This window comes from Berghia stephanieae, chromosome 3 (assembly GCF_034508935.2).
Source record: "Berghia stephanieae isolate SIO BIC M18660-M18661 chromosome 3, UCSD_Bste_1.3, whole genome shotgun sequence".
NCBI lineage: Eukaryota > Metazoa > Mollusca > Gastropoda > Nudibranchia > Aeolidiidae > Berghia > Berghia stephanieae.
Window position 1 is genome coordinate 104,012,882 of NC_088362.1, and position 15,452 is coordinate 104,028,333.

The window sequence follows — 15,452 nt, forward strand, 5'->3', positions numbered from 1 at the left end:
CTGCAAAGCGCAGTAAGATTACTGTACCGAGCATTGAATAGGAATATATAACTTTTAACCAGTTAATAACCATACTGGAGAAATCACGTATTTAAAATATGGCAAAAAAAAAATAAATAAAAAAACAACAACAAAAAACAACAACTCGTCCTTCAAATATCGATCGGCTTCGACTTCGCAAAGTCCCAGGTTTGAGAGTTTTTGCCAAGACGAAGGTCATTTAATCGATCGATGCTTTAAGGACGAGTTTTCTGGTCAACATTTTAAATACACGTCTTTCCAGAAGACGGCAGAGTACTGGTCAAGGTGGCCCAGAACCCCCCCCCCCCCCCCCCCCCCCGAAAAAAAAAAAAAGAGATTTTGTGAATGAGTTTTTGTGAGATTTTCTCGACCAGATTTGTGGGAAACATGTAAAAAGATTTGAGTCGTTTGTTCTGAAAATGAAACAATGGTAATCAAGCTAAAATGAACTGATGTGCGATATAGTTTAGTAGAACTAATGAATGAATCTAAAAAATGATATAATACATCTCAATAATAGTATACATAATAATAATAATAATAATAATAATAATAATAATAATAATAATAATAAATAATAATAATAATAATAAATAATAATAATACATAAATAATAATAACAATAATAAAATAATAATAAAAATAATCATATATAATATAATAATAAATAATAAAATAAAAAATAATAATAATAATAATAATAATAATAAAGACATTGCATTGTGACCCGGAAGGACCCGGGTTCGAACCCCGCTTCAGGCACTGTCGTGTTTTTCCTTGAGCAAGATTATTAACCCCCAATTTGCTCACTATGACAACATTGTTGATTCCTATTGACATCAGACATCTTGTTTGATGAATTATCTATATTCCTTCATGGAATGCCTAGGCGACGATGATGTCGTGACGAAAAAGGCATAATTTATTTAATTTAATAATAATAATAATAATAATAATAATAATAATAATAATAATAATAATAATAATAATAATAATAATAATAATAATAATAATAATAATAATAATAATCATCATAATAAATAATAATAATAATAATAATAATAATAATAACAATAATAATACTAAAAATAATAATAATAAAACAACAGCAGGGACAACAAAATGCTTTAATTTGATAATCATTGATGTTTATTTCAGTTAATAATTCGATATAAATATAGGAAAGGCAATTAACCCTAATGACTCAATCACATTATTCTAGAATTAATTAAAGGCCTTTTCAGTCGTACACTTCCAAGACATCCTTTCCACATTTCTGTCAGAAAACTTTGATTTTATTTATTTAATATCAATAGATGCCCCCCCCCCCCCTTGCTCCTAACTTGTCGAAAATTATAAATTCAAAGATTTCTTCTTTTTGAAACATCGAGGGCCCTTTCAATCAATGGATATATGAAGTTAAAGATTTCAGGTCAAAATGAAACATTGCGTGGAGCAAGTTTAAAGCATTATAGATTTAATAACAAAATCATTGCTATAAATGATCATCATAAACAAATATTGACATAAGACGTTCAAAAAACAACAAAATACTTAACAAGGAGCGTTTTAGGATCAAAATCATTATTCAGCCAAATACAAAAATGCTTCACGAAAAATCCAAGCAAACGCCACCATTTGTGCCAATTTGTATAGAAATCTCCCCCCCCCCCCCCCCCCCTCCCCTCCTCCCCCAACTGCCTTGAAGCTATATAAAGAATTGCCGTTTAAATTGTTTTTATTGTTGTCTGAGGAAGGGTTTTTGAGCCCGAAAGGTATTAAGTATTTTGTAATTTTTCTTTATAAAGCTGTTGTTTTCATGCTTATTTAACACTTTTTTTTTAACATTGCAAAACCTCAAGCAAAGTAGTATTCACTCTCGATTGGATGAACGGCCTCTCTAGGTTAGTGGTAAGTGACACTATCGGGTGGAATGTGTCCATGGTCCCCCATCATCTCGACGACAACCAGTCCATCGGGATGAATCGTAATCAAGGTAAGGCTACAGTTGGCCAGGCTTATACGTATCCATCCACTCAGAGGAAACTGGAGGGCTCTGAAATATTGAAGAACAATCTAGAACAATCGACGTATAATATACAATGACTAATCGCTTGATTTTTCTTGTCTGACCTGATGCTTTTGTTGGTGTTTTTTTTTAATTGACACCTGCCATTAAAACTATAAAGTAATATAAGGTCTACGTAATAAAAATAGACAACAATGTGCTTTAGGCAGTTATTTAGACAGAATAGATCAATTTGGTACAATCCCATGCCTATATATAAATTTTAAATGAATCTCACCAGTTACGATTGTACGATTTTTATATCCAAAGGCGTCATTTCAACGATCTGACAACTTGGACCTCAGGCAATGACGATAGTTTAACCTACATAAATATCGCAATAATCAGCCATAATTATTTCCCTCTCTTTGAAGGAAACTAAGACCGATAAAAATATTTTTTTTATTATTGCATATGAAAGCTCAACTCTTTGGCACTACTATTATTATTATTCTTGATAATTGTATTTGTAATTTACTATTTACAAAAAAAAAAAAATCGATCAAATTTGAATAGAGGCGAGAGAAAACATGTAAAGCCAGCGCCACACTTGTTTGTTCATCACACAAAAAGAGTTTCTTTCGGTTGAACAATTCAGTCACATGATCGACTTACGAAAAATAGGACGTTTCCATCGGTTAAGGCTCTGGATATAGTTAAATCCAGAGATTCTATCTCTTTTTTTTAGGAAATAGCTGTTGATATTTGTATTAAAATAAATAAAAATGAATATAACAGCTTCAAAAAAGAACAAAATATCAAACACTGAACGTTTCAGGCTCAAAACCCTTCTTCAGCCAACAATTAAAACACAAACACATTATTTAATAGACAGACGACAAAGAACAGTGTGCACGTCAAAGTACGAGGTGTGTTTCGGAATTGTTTCTCTCTGCTATAACTTCGCTAATAAGCAACCCGGAACTACCAAAATTTGAGACAGTACGGCGTCATATCTCAGAAATCTCGATGCCAAATTTCAAGTATATTGATTGTCGTGTAATAGAGCTGTCATGCGGCAAGTTTTTTCTACTTTTGCTCCTTGTCCAAGCGTACTCAACGAAAAATGGCAGAGCAACAAAAATTGATGCAACCTTCTCACACAACGATGTTTGGGCTGTCATCAAATTTTCAACTCTTCTCGGCAAGTCTGCTGTCAAAATACAAGGAGACCTTTGTAAAGTTTTGGAGCACAATGCTCCTTCAATTCAAACGGTTAGAAGGTGGGTCAGGGAAATGAGGATGGGAGATCTGACATGCAGATGGCTCGCAGAAAACAAGGAGAGAAGAAAGTGATGCACATGTTTGTTTTTCGACACACGTGGCATTAGACTGAACTGGCCTGTCCCAAACTGGACAACTGTTAACAGAAACTACAACGGATTTGTTCTTAAAGAACGGCGTACCAAGAATACGAAAGAAAAGACCCAATGTGCTAGGACGAAGCGTCATTCTGAATCATGACTATGCACCTGTTCACAAGTCAAGAGTTGTGAACGAGCTTCTCGAGGGCTACTAGTGGGAATACGCTTCAACAGTCGTAACATCATTCCCTCGTAAGGACGCATGGTAACTTAGTAACTGGCTCTAAACTGTCGGAACAATGGCGGACGTCCTTATGAAATATTCCTCTGACGAACATGAAAGCGCATCCAGAGGGGAAAAAAACCATTATAAATCTGATCATGTTTTAACTTTTACACATTCTGATAACAAGTCATATGAAAAGTTCTAGCCAGCATGAAGAATAAAAAGTACCGATTTGCTGGGCGACGTGACATCAGACTATTGAATCCCTATTCATCTGATCTTGCCCCATGCGTCGAAAGAAATGCTGTGATTTGAAGACGAGGACTGGATTCGAGAGGCGATGAGGAATGCAATCATGGCCTTCAACAAACAGCCACTGGTCAACATCTTTGACCGCTGGTTACACCAACTGCAGAAATGTGTGGAACTCAACGGTTCATATGTTGAAAAAGTAATTGAATAAAGTTTCATTCAATACCAAATACAAGGTAATTCATAGTATTCTATTGTGGGACAGGGAACTTAATTCTGAAACAAAACTCGTATTATGTATATTTGAGTAATGTATTTGTGAGTTGTTGTTTTTTGTTTTTTTTTTATTTTGTTACTTGCTGAAGAAGGTTTTCAGACCGAAACATTCCGTGTTTGGTATTTTTTCTTTTTTTTTTTTAAACATTTACATTCGTTTTTGTTTGTTATTTAAAAAAAAACAACTGATTAAAGTTCATAGCTTCTAGCCTTTTACTATTACTTTTGTATATTATTTAGGATTCGATTGACTCGTAACGTAACAAAAATGACAGTCAGATGGAATCGTGTGTCACAGATCAAGAAGTTTATTTAATTTTTTATTTCTTGTTTTTTTATTTTGTTTGTTTTTTGTTGTTGTTTGATTATGTTTTTCTTTTCAAATGATTCACTCAATTATATTATACTCAGGTTGCTAAACGATGACCGTGGCCATAGGTTAACCAATTGTATTTTTATAAAACCCAAAACCTCATTGAACGTACCTGCAAACGAAGAAACGTATGACGTTGGCGTGACAAACGAGCAATTCAAATGAATCTTCTTGTTGTTCCGGATGGGCTCGGTAGAAATACTTGCGAAAAGCGCTCTCAATCCGAGCACCGTCCTGGAAAAATTGCTGATAGAATAGAAATGAAAAGTGAAACTTGTGAATAAGATTCATTAATCATAACACTTGTTTGCATGGAGGTAATATAGACATGGACTGTACAACAATCTCTATATATTGTTTGGTCATGTTAAAGTATGCTCACCGCACCTTTTTTCCATAGGTCAATAATAGCTTACGTGGTCCCTTCTTTCTCTTCTTCAACTAGTCATAGTGTAAATCAGGGCCTTAAAATTAAAGCCAATGAAGTAGGAGTTTGTTCTGATTTCCATAGTGTTAACAAACAGTAGCAGTTGCTTGCTACCATTTGGATAAGACGTTGTTGTATTGCAAAGTTCTTTCCGCCATATTCATCATTGTTGGATGAACAAAGTTAGAAAAAACAAAAACAAAAAAAAGTTTGATTGCAGCGGGTCCGAAACCATCCGAGAATACATCTCAACCCCCCGATCCCTTAAATGCATTAAAATTCATGAATGATGTGGTCACTGAAACCATTGACTCTCTCTTGGCTATAATTAAGTCCTAAACTAATTTCGAGCCTCACAATCAACGTCCGTTTTTTTTTTCTTGATCAATAACCTTAACCCTTAATGCTCACTTTTCAGCTCTGCGTTGTAGCTAACCCCCGTATTATTTCAGTCTTCCATGGAAATCGACCCTCAATATAAATTTACCTATTGCGTTGAGAAAACGGAAATTTAATTTATTTATCAAATTTATTCATTCAAAAACTTTGTCTTGAGTTATAATGGATAGAAAACAATGTACATGTTGCGTTTAAATTATGTTTTTACTAAAATGTCTTTTTTTCTGACCATTATAATTTGTTTTCTCGTTTTGTAGTTCTGTTGGAGACCGAAGGGCTAGATCTCAGGTGGTCGCTGGGTCGGATAAGTAAGTAAGTAAGTAATTCTGTTGGAGGTTTTTTTTTTTCGTTGTGCATGTTAATTTAATGTTTTTCACTGCCAAGACAAAATGGAACGTACAAAGTTCCATATTATATTTTCCCTGTTTTCTGGATGTCTGTGATGAATTCTAAGAGCAGAAGAAGAAGAAGAAGAAGAAGAAGAAGAAGAAGAAAAAGAAGAAGAAGAAGAAGAAGAAGTAATGTGACAGGTCGTCCAAAGCGGTATCACGTCGGAGGTAAGTCTAATCATCAAAAGTGTATTTTACGTCCAGATTATATTATAATGGAGATTTTAATAAATGGTTCCAGTAAGGAGAGTATACATTATTCCTTAAATAACTAAAAAGGAAATTGTGATTCTGATCACTTTGACTTAAATGTCGATTCCCTCATCCTTGTTCAGCGATAGCATTTACATAGTCCTAGAGCTCTCGACAAGATGGAGGTAATTTTAATCAATGAATATTTGAAGGACAAGGGTTATTTTTTTGCCATTTAACCCTCTCCTTACCAACCATAGGAAAATCGTCACATTCGGTACGATTCAATCGACAAATTTCTCATTCTGATGTCTCTTGCACATCACAAAATGTAAAGAAATGCTTTGATTACAGCTATGAATACTAAACACTGTGCTGTAGAGCTCATTTTGCTGAACAACACTCTGTGTAGAATGCACTTGTTACGTTTTTGTTTGAGTAAGAAATGTCTATTTTTGTGTCGGGTGGATGTGAATTTACGGATGAAACTCTAAAAATGGCTGGTAAGGAGAGGGTTTAAAAAATGTGGTTTTTTTTTTCAGAGTACGGTAGAGTTGCCTTGCACTCACGCTAGGGTGTGGGTTCCAGTTTTTAGTAGGCGGGATGGGATCGGCTGGAGCCCCTTCCTCCAGGACATCGTCGAACTCCAGATTTGGTTTGGGGCCGTTGATAGAGCTATGAATAAGGCCAGCTGTTTGCTGCGCCCTGGACATGGTGGAAGAGACAATCCTTACAAAGGGCAAGCGAAGTTCGTTTAACCTCTGGCCTGTGATGCTAGCTTGATATTTACCTATGAAAAGAAAATGGATGTGGTATTAACTTAAACAATTAAATGAATGAATGCACGAGTGCATAATGTCTATTACTAATTATTCACTTTATTCATCCATGGACGTTTTTGAGTATATTCTAAAGGAAAACTGTGATAACAGGCGCTAGCCGCAGTGCAGCGCCGTAAAGTGAGCTAGGTGGGATGACTTGTTCAAGGCGAGGGAATCGAATTCGTTATCTCCTGGGTACGAAACAAAGACACTACAGCTGTGCCACGCTCATCCTTCGGTACCGTGAAAATCTAGTTTATTGCATATAAGAAAAAGAAGAAAGAAACTATCTATCTATCTATCTATATCTTCCTGATGAGAGCAACGCTCGATAACAACGTTGTAGAAGTCAAACTATCTTAAGTATATTTCAAATGTTTATAAATAGCTCCTTTTATACTAAAGTTGAGCACTATTATTTCATGGTTTTTGTTTTATAATTTATATATATATATATATATATATATATATATATATATATATATATATATATATATATATATATATATAGACGAATAAGAAAATAAAGTGGAAAATGTGCATCTTTATGTTGTGATTTGTTGGATTTTTATAATTAAAGGCTCAATTTCAAAATGCAATTTTCGAAATTCAAAGTTCTAAATCTTTATTCAACGTCGGAAATACATAGCTACTGGATGTTTCATTATTAAAGTAATTTTAAGATTCACTTAGGTCTACGAAACAGCCTTTCCTTGAAATTAATAACCGCGAGAAGACAGTAATCAGTACACGATTTGACTGAGTAGTAAATAGAAGAAATAATAATCGTTCTTCGGCAAATCCCAATGAGCTACAGGCCCACTTCTGTCGGATTTGAAAATTAAAAAAAAAAAAAACAAACAAAAAAAAAGTAAAAACAAACAAAAAAAACAAAACAAAAATAAAAAACAAAAAAAAAAAAAACAAACAACAAAACGAAACAAACAAAAAACAAAAAACTAATTATATTGAGAAATCGTTTCCTTCAAATATCAATCGAATTAAATAACCCTGATCTTGCCAAAGACTCTCACACCGGAAATTTCAAGGAAGTGCCAGGTTTGAGAGTTTTAAACAAGATGATGTTCATTTTATTCGATTCATATTTGAAGGATGAGTTATCTGGCTAAATTTTTGTTTCTTCCAGAGTACGACAGACTTCTTGTTGGGCACAAGGATGATGGTAAGAAAATGTCCGTGTAGACGTTGGTGGATAACGATCTGATTTGACGACTTCCCGTTGTGACTTCCTGACATACCAATTGTTTATATAGTGTGTCGCCACTCTGTTTGCCCACAAATAAAAAGGTAGCTAGTTTGTCTGGTTTTGATTAATCGCCCAACCTGTCGTTGACCCATAGCATTGCCCAGTCAACAGGACAATCGAAAATATATTTGGCAAATATGAATAAATCTTTCATGTACTTCAAATAAATTCGCATATTTCATTTTATTTGTCGACGTGGTCGCATTTGAATAAAAAGCCGTCACAATGCTCGCGACTTTTAAAATCGCTGTGGCTCAGTGGTCGTGTTGACTTGACACATGACTCCTAGCTTGCAAGTCTTGGGTTCGAACCCCGCTATAGGCGACTCAAAGTTGAGTCCTTAGCACCTTACTAAAATATAAAACAATAGCGTCTCTGTTTTTAAAAAAAAATTCCAATAGCAATAGTCTTGTCCAACATGTTAAGTAATGCTGTTGGCTTGTGACCCCCTGTAAAGCGCTTTGAGCACAGTGTGTGGATATTGTTCTATATATATAAACCCGCATTTTACTAGACATTGTTTATGAGATGGCACTTACAAGAATATTTGGGATAAAGAGTTTGTAAGTAAATAAATCAGTTCCTATGAGATGGCACTTAAAAGAATATTTGGTATAAAGAGTTTATAAGTAAACAAAGAAGTTCCTATGAGATGGCACTTACAAGAATATTTGGGATAAAGAGTTTATAAGTAAACAAAGAAGTTCCTATGAGATGGCACATACAAGAATATTTGGGATAAAGAGTTTATAAGTAAACAAAGAAGTTCCTATGAGACGGCACTTACAAGAATATTTGGGATAAAGAGTTTATAAGTAAACAAAGAAGTTCCTATGAGATGGCACTTACAAGAATATTTGGGATAAAGAGTTTATAAGTAAACAAAGAAGTTCCTATGAGATGGCACATACAAGAATATTTGGAATAAAGAGTTTATAAGTAAACAAAGCAGTTCCTATGAGATGGCACATACAAGAATATTTGGGATAAAGAGTTTATAAGTAAACAAAGCAGTTCCTATGAGACGGCACATACAAGAATATTTGGGATAAAGAGTTTATAAGTAAACAAAGAAGTTCCTATGAGATGGCACTTACAAGAATATTTGGGATAAAGAGTTTATAAGTAAACAAAGCAGTTCCTATGAGACGGCACTTACAAGAATATTTGGGATAAAGAGTTTATAAGTAAACAAAGCAGTTCCTATGAGATGGCACTTACAAGAATATTTGGGATAAAGAGTTTATCAGTCAACAAAGCAGTTCCTATGAGATGGCACATACAAGAATATTTGGGATAAAGAGTTTATAAGTAAACAAAGAAGTTCCTATGAGATGGCACTTACAAGAATATTTGGGATAAAGAGTTTATAAGTAAACAAAGCAGTTCCTATGAGATGGCACTTACAAGAATATTTGGGATAAAGAGTTTATAAGTAAACAAAGAAGTTCCTATGAGATGGCACATACAAGAATATTTGGGATAAAGAGTTTATAAGTAAACAAGCAGTTCCTCACCAATGTCGGTAAGAATCCTCTCCGCGTCCGTCACCCCATCTGTCTCATACTGGCCATGTCTTATCAACATGATGTGACGTTGACAGCTAGATTTACTTTCTTGTGTCGCATCTGATAATTTGTACAGGTTAGCCCGTCTGGATAAATAAAGATAATAAATCAATCGAAAGGAGCCTTTGTGACCAAGGCAGAGTTTCAAAACGGTACGTACTGTGTTGTTATGAATCTGCTGCGCTAAACCAGGTCCCAGGATTGAGATATTTTGCTAACATGAGGATAAGTTAATCGATAGATATATTATATTTGAAGGACGAGTTTTCTGGCCAAATTTTTAAATACGCGTCTTTCTGAAGTACGGCAGTTAACTGGTACTTCAACTCCTGGTTGGAAATTTCGAACGAGTTCCAAATGCCGCTGCGACCGGGGGAACGAGCATTGGAACTAGTTCCAAATTTCAAACGCAGGAGTTAAAGATTATTATCATCATCATCATCATCATCATCATCATCATCATCATCATCATCATCATCATCATCATCATCATCATTCTCATCATCATCATCATCATCATCATACTTCTCAAATGATCTCACTTATGTTAACTCTTTTCAGAATTTATTCTTTTTTTTTTTTAGAACAGTGATTGGTTCTCGAATCTAACGATTTAACATAAAGAATTACCATTGTGGTCAGGATGTCGCCACGAGTCAAAATCTATTTTTTTTAGTAAAAGCAGAAGCGCGAGGAAAGAAAATATTGAACTGATACAATTTTGCTTTTTTGTTTTTTCTTTTTGATTTTTTTGTTTGTTTGTTTGTTTGTTATTATTTTTTTTTTAGGAAACGCGGCGTCTCGTAATATGTTTTGTGTTTACTTTTACGCTACAGTAAATCGAGTTTCCATCAAAACCAAAAGGGTATAATGAATTGAATTTCAAATTTAACTTATCTTATATATTATTTGAAACTTGAGTAATAAATGAGTTTTTAGAATTCAAATAACTTATAACTTCCTAATTCTGTTCATTTTGACTTGAACTTTGTTTTCTTTGTCGTACTCATTCAAATTGGGTAAATACGGAGAGTCACGTGTGTGTCTTATCGTCTAGATAATAAATGTTATCATTATCAGGTCCTGGTGAATCTGAGGTTAAAATTGGATTTTAAGCTTACACTTGGGTTCAAATTATTAAATGTCGCCATGGACAATAAGATAACAAGAAATGAAGTGTGAAGAAAAGTGTCAGAGGATAATAGTGAATAAAAAGCTTTGAGACGATGAGGATTCCAACCCACGATCCTACTTTTACGGCAACTCCGCCTGGCCACGAGAGGGACGCGTTGCAATTGACGCCATCCAGCAACAGTAGGATCGTGGGTTCGAATCCTCATCGTCTCAAAGCTTTTTATTCTCTATTGCCCCCTGGCACTTTTTCTACACACTTCATTTCTTGTTATTATAAACATAAGTGACTGCTCTATTCACTGTTCTGCATTGAGAAGAAAGAAGGAAATTTGTTTGTCAATCTTGAATTACAATGTAGATACTTGAATTCCCAAATCCTCATTTTGATGTTAAACTCAAATTTTGTTTCCAGTTCGTTCCGAAATAGACCACATTAAAATAAATTTTTTAAAAAATAATAAGATTCTCTTTATTTCTCCTATAGGGGAAATCTGTCTCTAGGGTCTATTCCAAGGGAAGACTGGAATAACTCAGGCGTCAGCCGCAGTGCAGTGCAGCAAATTGAGCTAGGATGAGGTGACTTGCTTAAGGCCACACAGCGCAGCGGCGGGTGATCGAACTCGGTACCTTTCGGGTACGAAGCTATGACCATACTGCTGTCCCCTAACGCTATGAGTTACATTATCGATGTTTTAATAATGATACGAATATATAAGTGAAAAATTATGGAACAGGTATCGATGAACGATAAAAATCTAAAACTTTATTTATTATATGATACATCCGTCTCTTGATTTTTGCCGCTGCAAGAGATGTCAAAACTAATAAATAGAGGTGCCTAAATGAGTCAATAAAATGGCCAAGGGTCGAAACGTGGTCTGTTTTGTGTTGTTCATTCATGAGTCAGATTGACTCCCTTTATCGTTATCTCCAAGAGATGTCAGACTGTTTTTAGGACACGTTTCTACGCGTATATTTAGAGTTAGAAACCAGAAATTCGTATCATGTTAACCAATGGGATTTATGTATGAATGTAAATCAGGCATGATATAATCAATAAGAAGAAGGAGAAGATTTTGGGAGACCTTCCGAAAGCTCCTACATCCCCAGTATTCTTGTTCTTGTATGGGGTTTGGGAGGGGGGAAACTTTTTTTTATAATGTTCTAGTATGGGGTTTGGGAGGGGGGAGGCTTTAAAAAAAAATTCCCCCCCCCCCCCTCCCAAACCCCCTACTAGAACATTATAAAAAACTAGAATACTGGGGATGTAGGAGCTTTCGGAAGGCCTCCCTTTTCTTTTCACTTACTTGTCCCAGTTAGAATCCCATTGATGGTATGGGTACATCGGATTGTATCGTGCCTGTGATTGTGCCAAGAGAGTCCGACTGCCTTTCCATTTCCGGTACTTTGCACAGAAGACAAACCCAGACACTGCCACGGCGCTGACAAAAAGCGACCCTCTCCCAAGTTTAGACAAGAGTCCAATACGGTGTTTCCCTTTGATGTTCATAGTTAGGCTGTGATTCCATGGTATGATGATGATAAACACAAGCAAACAAACACCTAAAGGTGTGTTAGTGTTAGATATGATTGATTTGAAATCATCTCAACTCTTTTCATGTGTATCCTATCATCAGCTTCCTGTCGGAATGAAGTTTATGATGATAGCTTCATTCTTTTAATAACTATGCAATGACGTAATCTATACCGTGCAAAATGTGTCTTGTATAAAGATAAGGATGTAGCACAAGAATGGAGGTTCAAAGAAGAAGATGTCTATATTTGTCGCACGATATTCTCGGTTAGTTTTCAGTGGACGGATGATGTGTCTTTGTGAGTTCACTTTCTTTACCAACTGGTCTTCTCTTTAGTTCTCAGCTTGCAGCATGTCAGCTCTGGCGGTGGATCTCAAACTGGTTCAGTACTGCCATCTTCTCTTGGAGATAAAGATAAAGGAAGTAAATCTGACTCATGAATGAGCAACACAAAACAAACGACGTTTCGGCCTTTGGCCTTTTTCAAGAAAACACAAAATACATATATTATACTTATATCTAATATAATTATATATGTATTTTGTGTTTACTTGAAAAAGGCTAAAGGCCGAAACGTCGTTTGTTTTGTGTTGTTCATTCATGATTCAGATTTACTCCCTTTATTTCTATATCCATATTCTCTTCTTCGAGGACTGCTTTTTTTTTCTTGTATTTTTCTCTCTTGCTTTGTCTGGAACCGAATCATACACACTTGTTCAGATCTCTATCATAACATGCCTACTTCCAAGTTTTTCAATTTGATGTTCTTGACAAACCATATTAATTCCTTTTGACCAGAAAACGATTAGTGCATATTTAGATCGATCAAAATGACCCCACCCCAGACAAAAGGTCTCAAATATGAGATTTCCGGCAGTTTTCTGGTCAAAAAGAAAAAAAGTGTTTTCTCGGATCATAGCATATAATAGTAATACCAATGGTATGTTTTACAAATGAACAAGGGCAAAAACCACCTAAAGAATAGGCTTAGGAATACACACACATGTAGGGTTCGATTTACCTCTATGTAAATACATCACCCATATCCACAACCACACCCCCCCTATATATATATAGTTAACGAGTTCATTAAAGATGAGAAGACGGTCCAAGAGCAAAACATCATTGTAGCTAGTCTGGGAGGAGTAGGTAGAGGATAGAGGAGATAACAAAATCGGGGACCGAATATAAGAATACATCGACCCAGCTGCGACCATCGTTCACCCGCCCGAAGGAGAATTCAACTCACAACAGTGGAGAAAGACTAATAATTTGGCATAAAATGACTAATAAGATCCAGTATTGTTTGAACAAAATTTCTTTATTTCAAACTAAATCTTAACTTATTAATTTTGTACTGCTAGTGCTAGACATTTCTTTTTCCCAATACAGTGTAACTGTTTCTTGCAAATGGTGTATCTACAAGATCATTTCCTAGATTATCAGATCTTCAACACACCCACGAACAAATAAACTGCATATGATTACATATTTCTTTCAAAGAATCCGTGCTCCACAATATGTAATGCCAACCATACTGTAACAGTTTTCCTAAACATGTTTTGTACAGTATGAGTGGTTGTTCAAATAATTAATTAATATGTTACAGTTCCATTTCAGAATAAAATAGTATTTTCACCCATTTCCTCTAAAACATTTTTCACATAAATTATCCAAGACTCCCTGGTTCAAATTCAATGGATTTTCTTTTCTATAAAAGGCTTTGCGTTCTAACTTTAAGGGTTAAATAAATAATAATGTGAAATTGATTGTAAGCTTCAGTTTAATTACATGGACTCTTTGAAAGAAATATGTAATCATATTATACAGTTTAATAATAATAATGTGAAATTGATTGTAAGCTTCAGTTCAATTACATGGACTCTTTGAAAGAAATATGTAATCATATTATACAGTTTAATAATAATAATGTGAAATTGATTGTAAGCTTCAGTTTAATTACATGGACTCTTTGAAAGAAATATGTAATCATATTATACAGTTTAATAATAATAATGTGAAATTGATTGTAAGCTTCAGTTTAATTACATGGACTCTTTGAAAGAAATATGTAATCATATTATACAGTTTAATAATAATAATGTGAAATTGATTGTAAGCTTCAATTTAATTACAAAAACAGATCTGTCTTTGTAATTAAATTGACGCTTACAATCAATTTCACATTTATTATTTATTTCTTCGAGCTTCGAGCAGCAACATTCACATAACTTTAAGGGTAAAATTCAATATGACAGGAATGATTTGATTTTTCTTTTAGCAAAAGCTGACAGAGTCAGGCGGCATGTGTCCGTGGTCACTCATCATTTGCATGAAGACTGTCCCATCTGGGTGAATCGTGATAAGGGTCACACTGCAATGGGCCACGCTCAGTCGCAGCCAACTCTCGGGAGGAAATTGTAGGGCCCTTGAAAAATTAAATTAAAAAAAAAAGTTGAATGATATTCTGATGAAAAATGGTATACAAGGAACATTATAAATAATAACGTGAAGTTGAATGTAAGCTTCAATTTAATTACAAAAACAGATCAAATGAACGTTTCGGGTTTCCCCGATTGGACAAAACAGGATGATTGAAACACCACAGATGAATGAGATGATGTGGTACTGGCGTAGTTAAGATTCATTGATAAAGGGGAAACCCGAAACGTTCATTTGATCTGTTTTTGTAATTAAATTGAAGCTTACATTCAACTTCACGTTATTATTTATTTCTTCGAGCTTCGAGCAGCAACATTTACATACAAGGAACATTGAAAAACAAGCACAAGTTTTATAAATCGAGTGGTAAAATTTAGAAGAGCATTTCAATAACGTAAATCTGGTGATCAGACTGTTTTTCTTGAACACAATTGACAATTTAAAAAAAAACAACAGTTCCAGATCCGGCAAATAATAAGACAAATAAATTACTTAAAATTGATGATTAAATCAATGACCACATCAATCAATCAACTGACGAAAAACATGTTTAATATTATTACATTGCATAGCATATTGCAGTATGGACCAAGAATAATAACAAGTTATATTTATAAAATAAAGATACATTAATAAACTATTGATTATATTTTAAAATATTTAAAATATATAGACATTTTCGACTGTGATGAACAAAATTAATTTCGTTTTATTTACAAAATTTGTTGCAAAAAACCCCCCAAAACACAACAACAAAC

The 15,452-nt window shown here is 34.4% G+C and overlaps 2 protein-coding genes across 4 annotated transcripts in view; both read right to left on the bottom strand.

Moving 5' to 3' along the window:
- Window positions 1-1,144: 1,144 nt before the first annotated feature.
- Window positions 1,145-12,353, bottom strand: LOC144969723 (serine/threonine-protein phosphatase PGAM5, mitochondrial-like). The gene is made up of 5 exons (XM_078908883.1): window positions 12,025-12,353; window positions 9,533-9,669; window positions 6,497-6,717; window positions 4,633-4,766; window positions 1,145-2,077 (listed from the first exon to the last, which is right to left on the bottom strand). Exons 1-5 carry the CDS (start codon window positions 12,225-12,227, stop codon window positions 1,927-1,929), a joined length of 846 nt encoding a protein of 281 aa, XP_078765009.1. The 5' UTR covers window positions 12,228-12,353; the 3' UTR covers window positions 1,145-1,926.
- Window positions 12,354-13,562: 1,209 nt separating this feature from the next.
- The window catches only part of LOC144969051 (serine/threonine-protein phosphatase PGAM5, mitochondrial-like), a 14,827-nt gene continuing 12,937 nt past the window's right edge, over window positions 13,563-15,452 (bottom strand). For 2 of the 3 annotated variants that reach the window (XM_078908030.1, XM_078908029.1), the window contains exon 5: window positions 13,563-14,680. In XM_078908030.1, the coding sequence (XP_078764156.1) occupies window positions 14,530-14,680 (151 nt within the window). In that variant the 3' untranslated portion in view covers window positions 13,563-14,529. The remainder of the gene's footprint in view (window positions 14,681-15,452) is intronic. The other variant, XR_013644717.1, reaches the window with a different exon arrangement.

What these genes read in the sequence shown, in the direction of transcription:
- LOC144969723 (XM_078908883.1), bottom strand. Translation starts at nt 12,227, where the DNA reads ATGAACATCAAAGGGAAACACCGTATTGGACTCTTGTCTAAACTTGGG. An exon ending in TGGGATTCTAACTGGGACAA is followed by an intron (nt 9,670 to 12,024) that starts GTAAGTGAAAAG and finishes TTATTTATCCAG; the next exon opens with ACGGGCTAACCTGTACAAAT. An exon ending in ATACGTTTCTTCGTTTGCAG is followed by an intron (nt 2,078 to 4,632) that starts GTACGTTCAATG and finishes TCAATATTTCAG; the next exon opens with AGCCCTCCAGTTTCCTCTGA.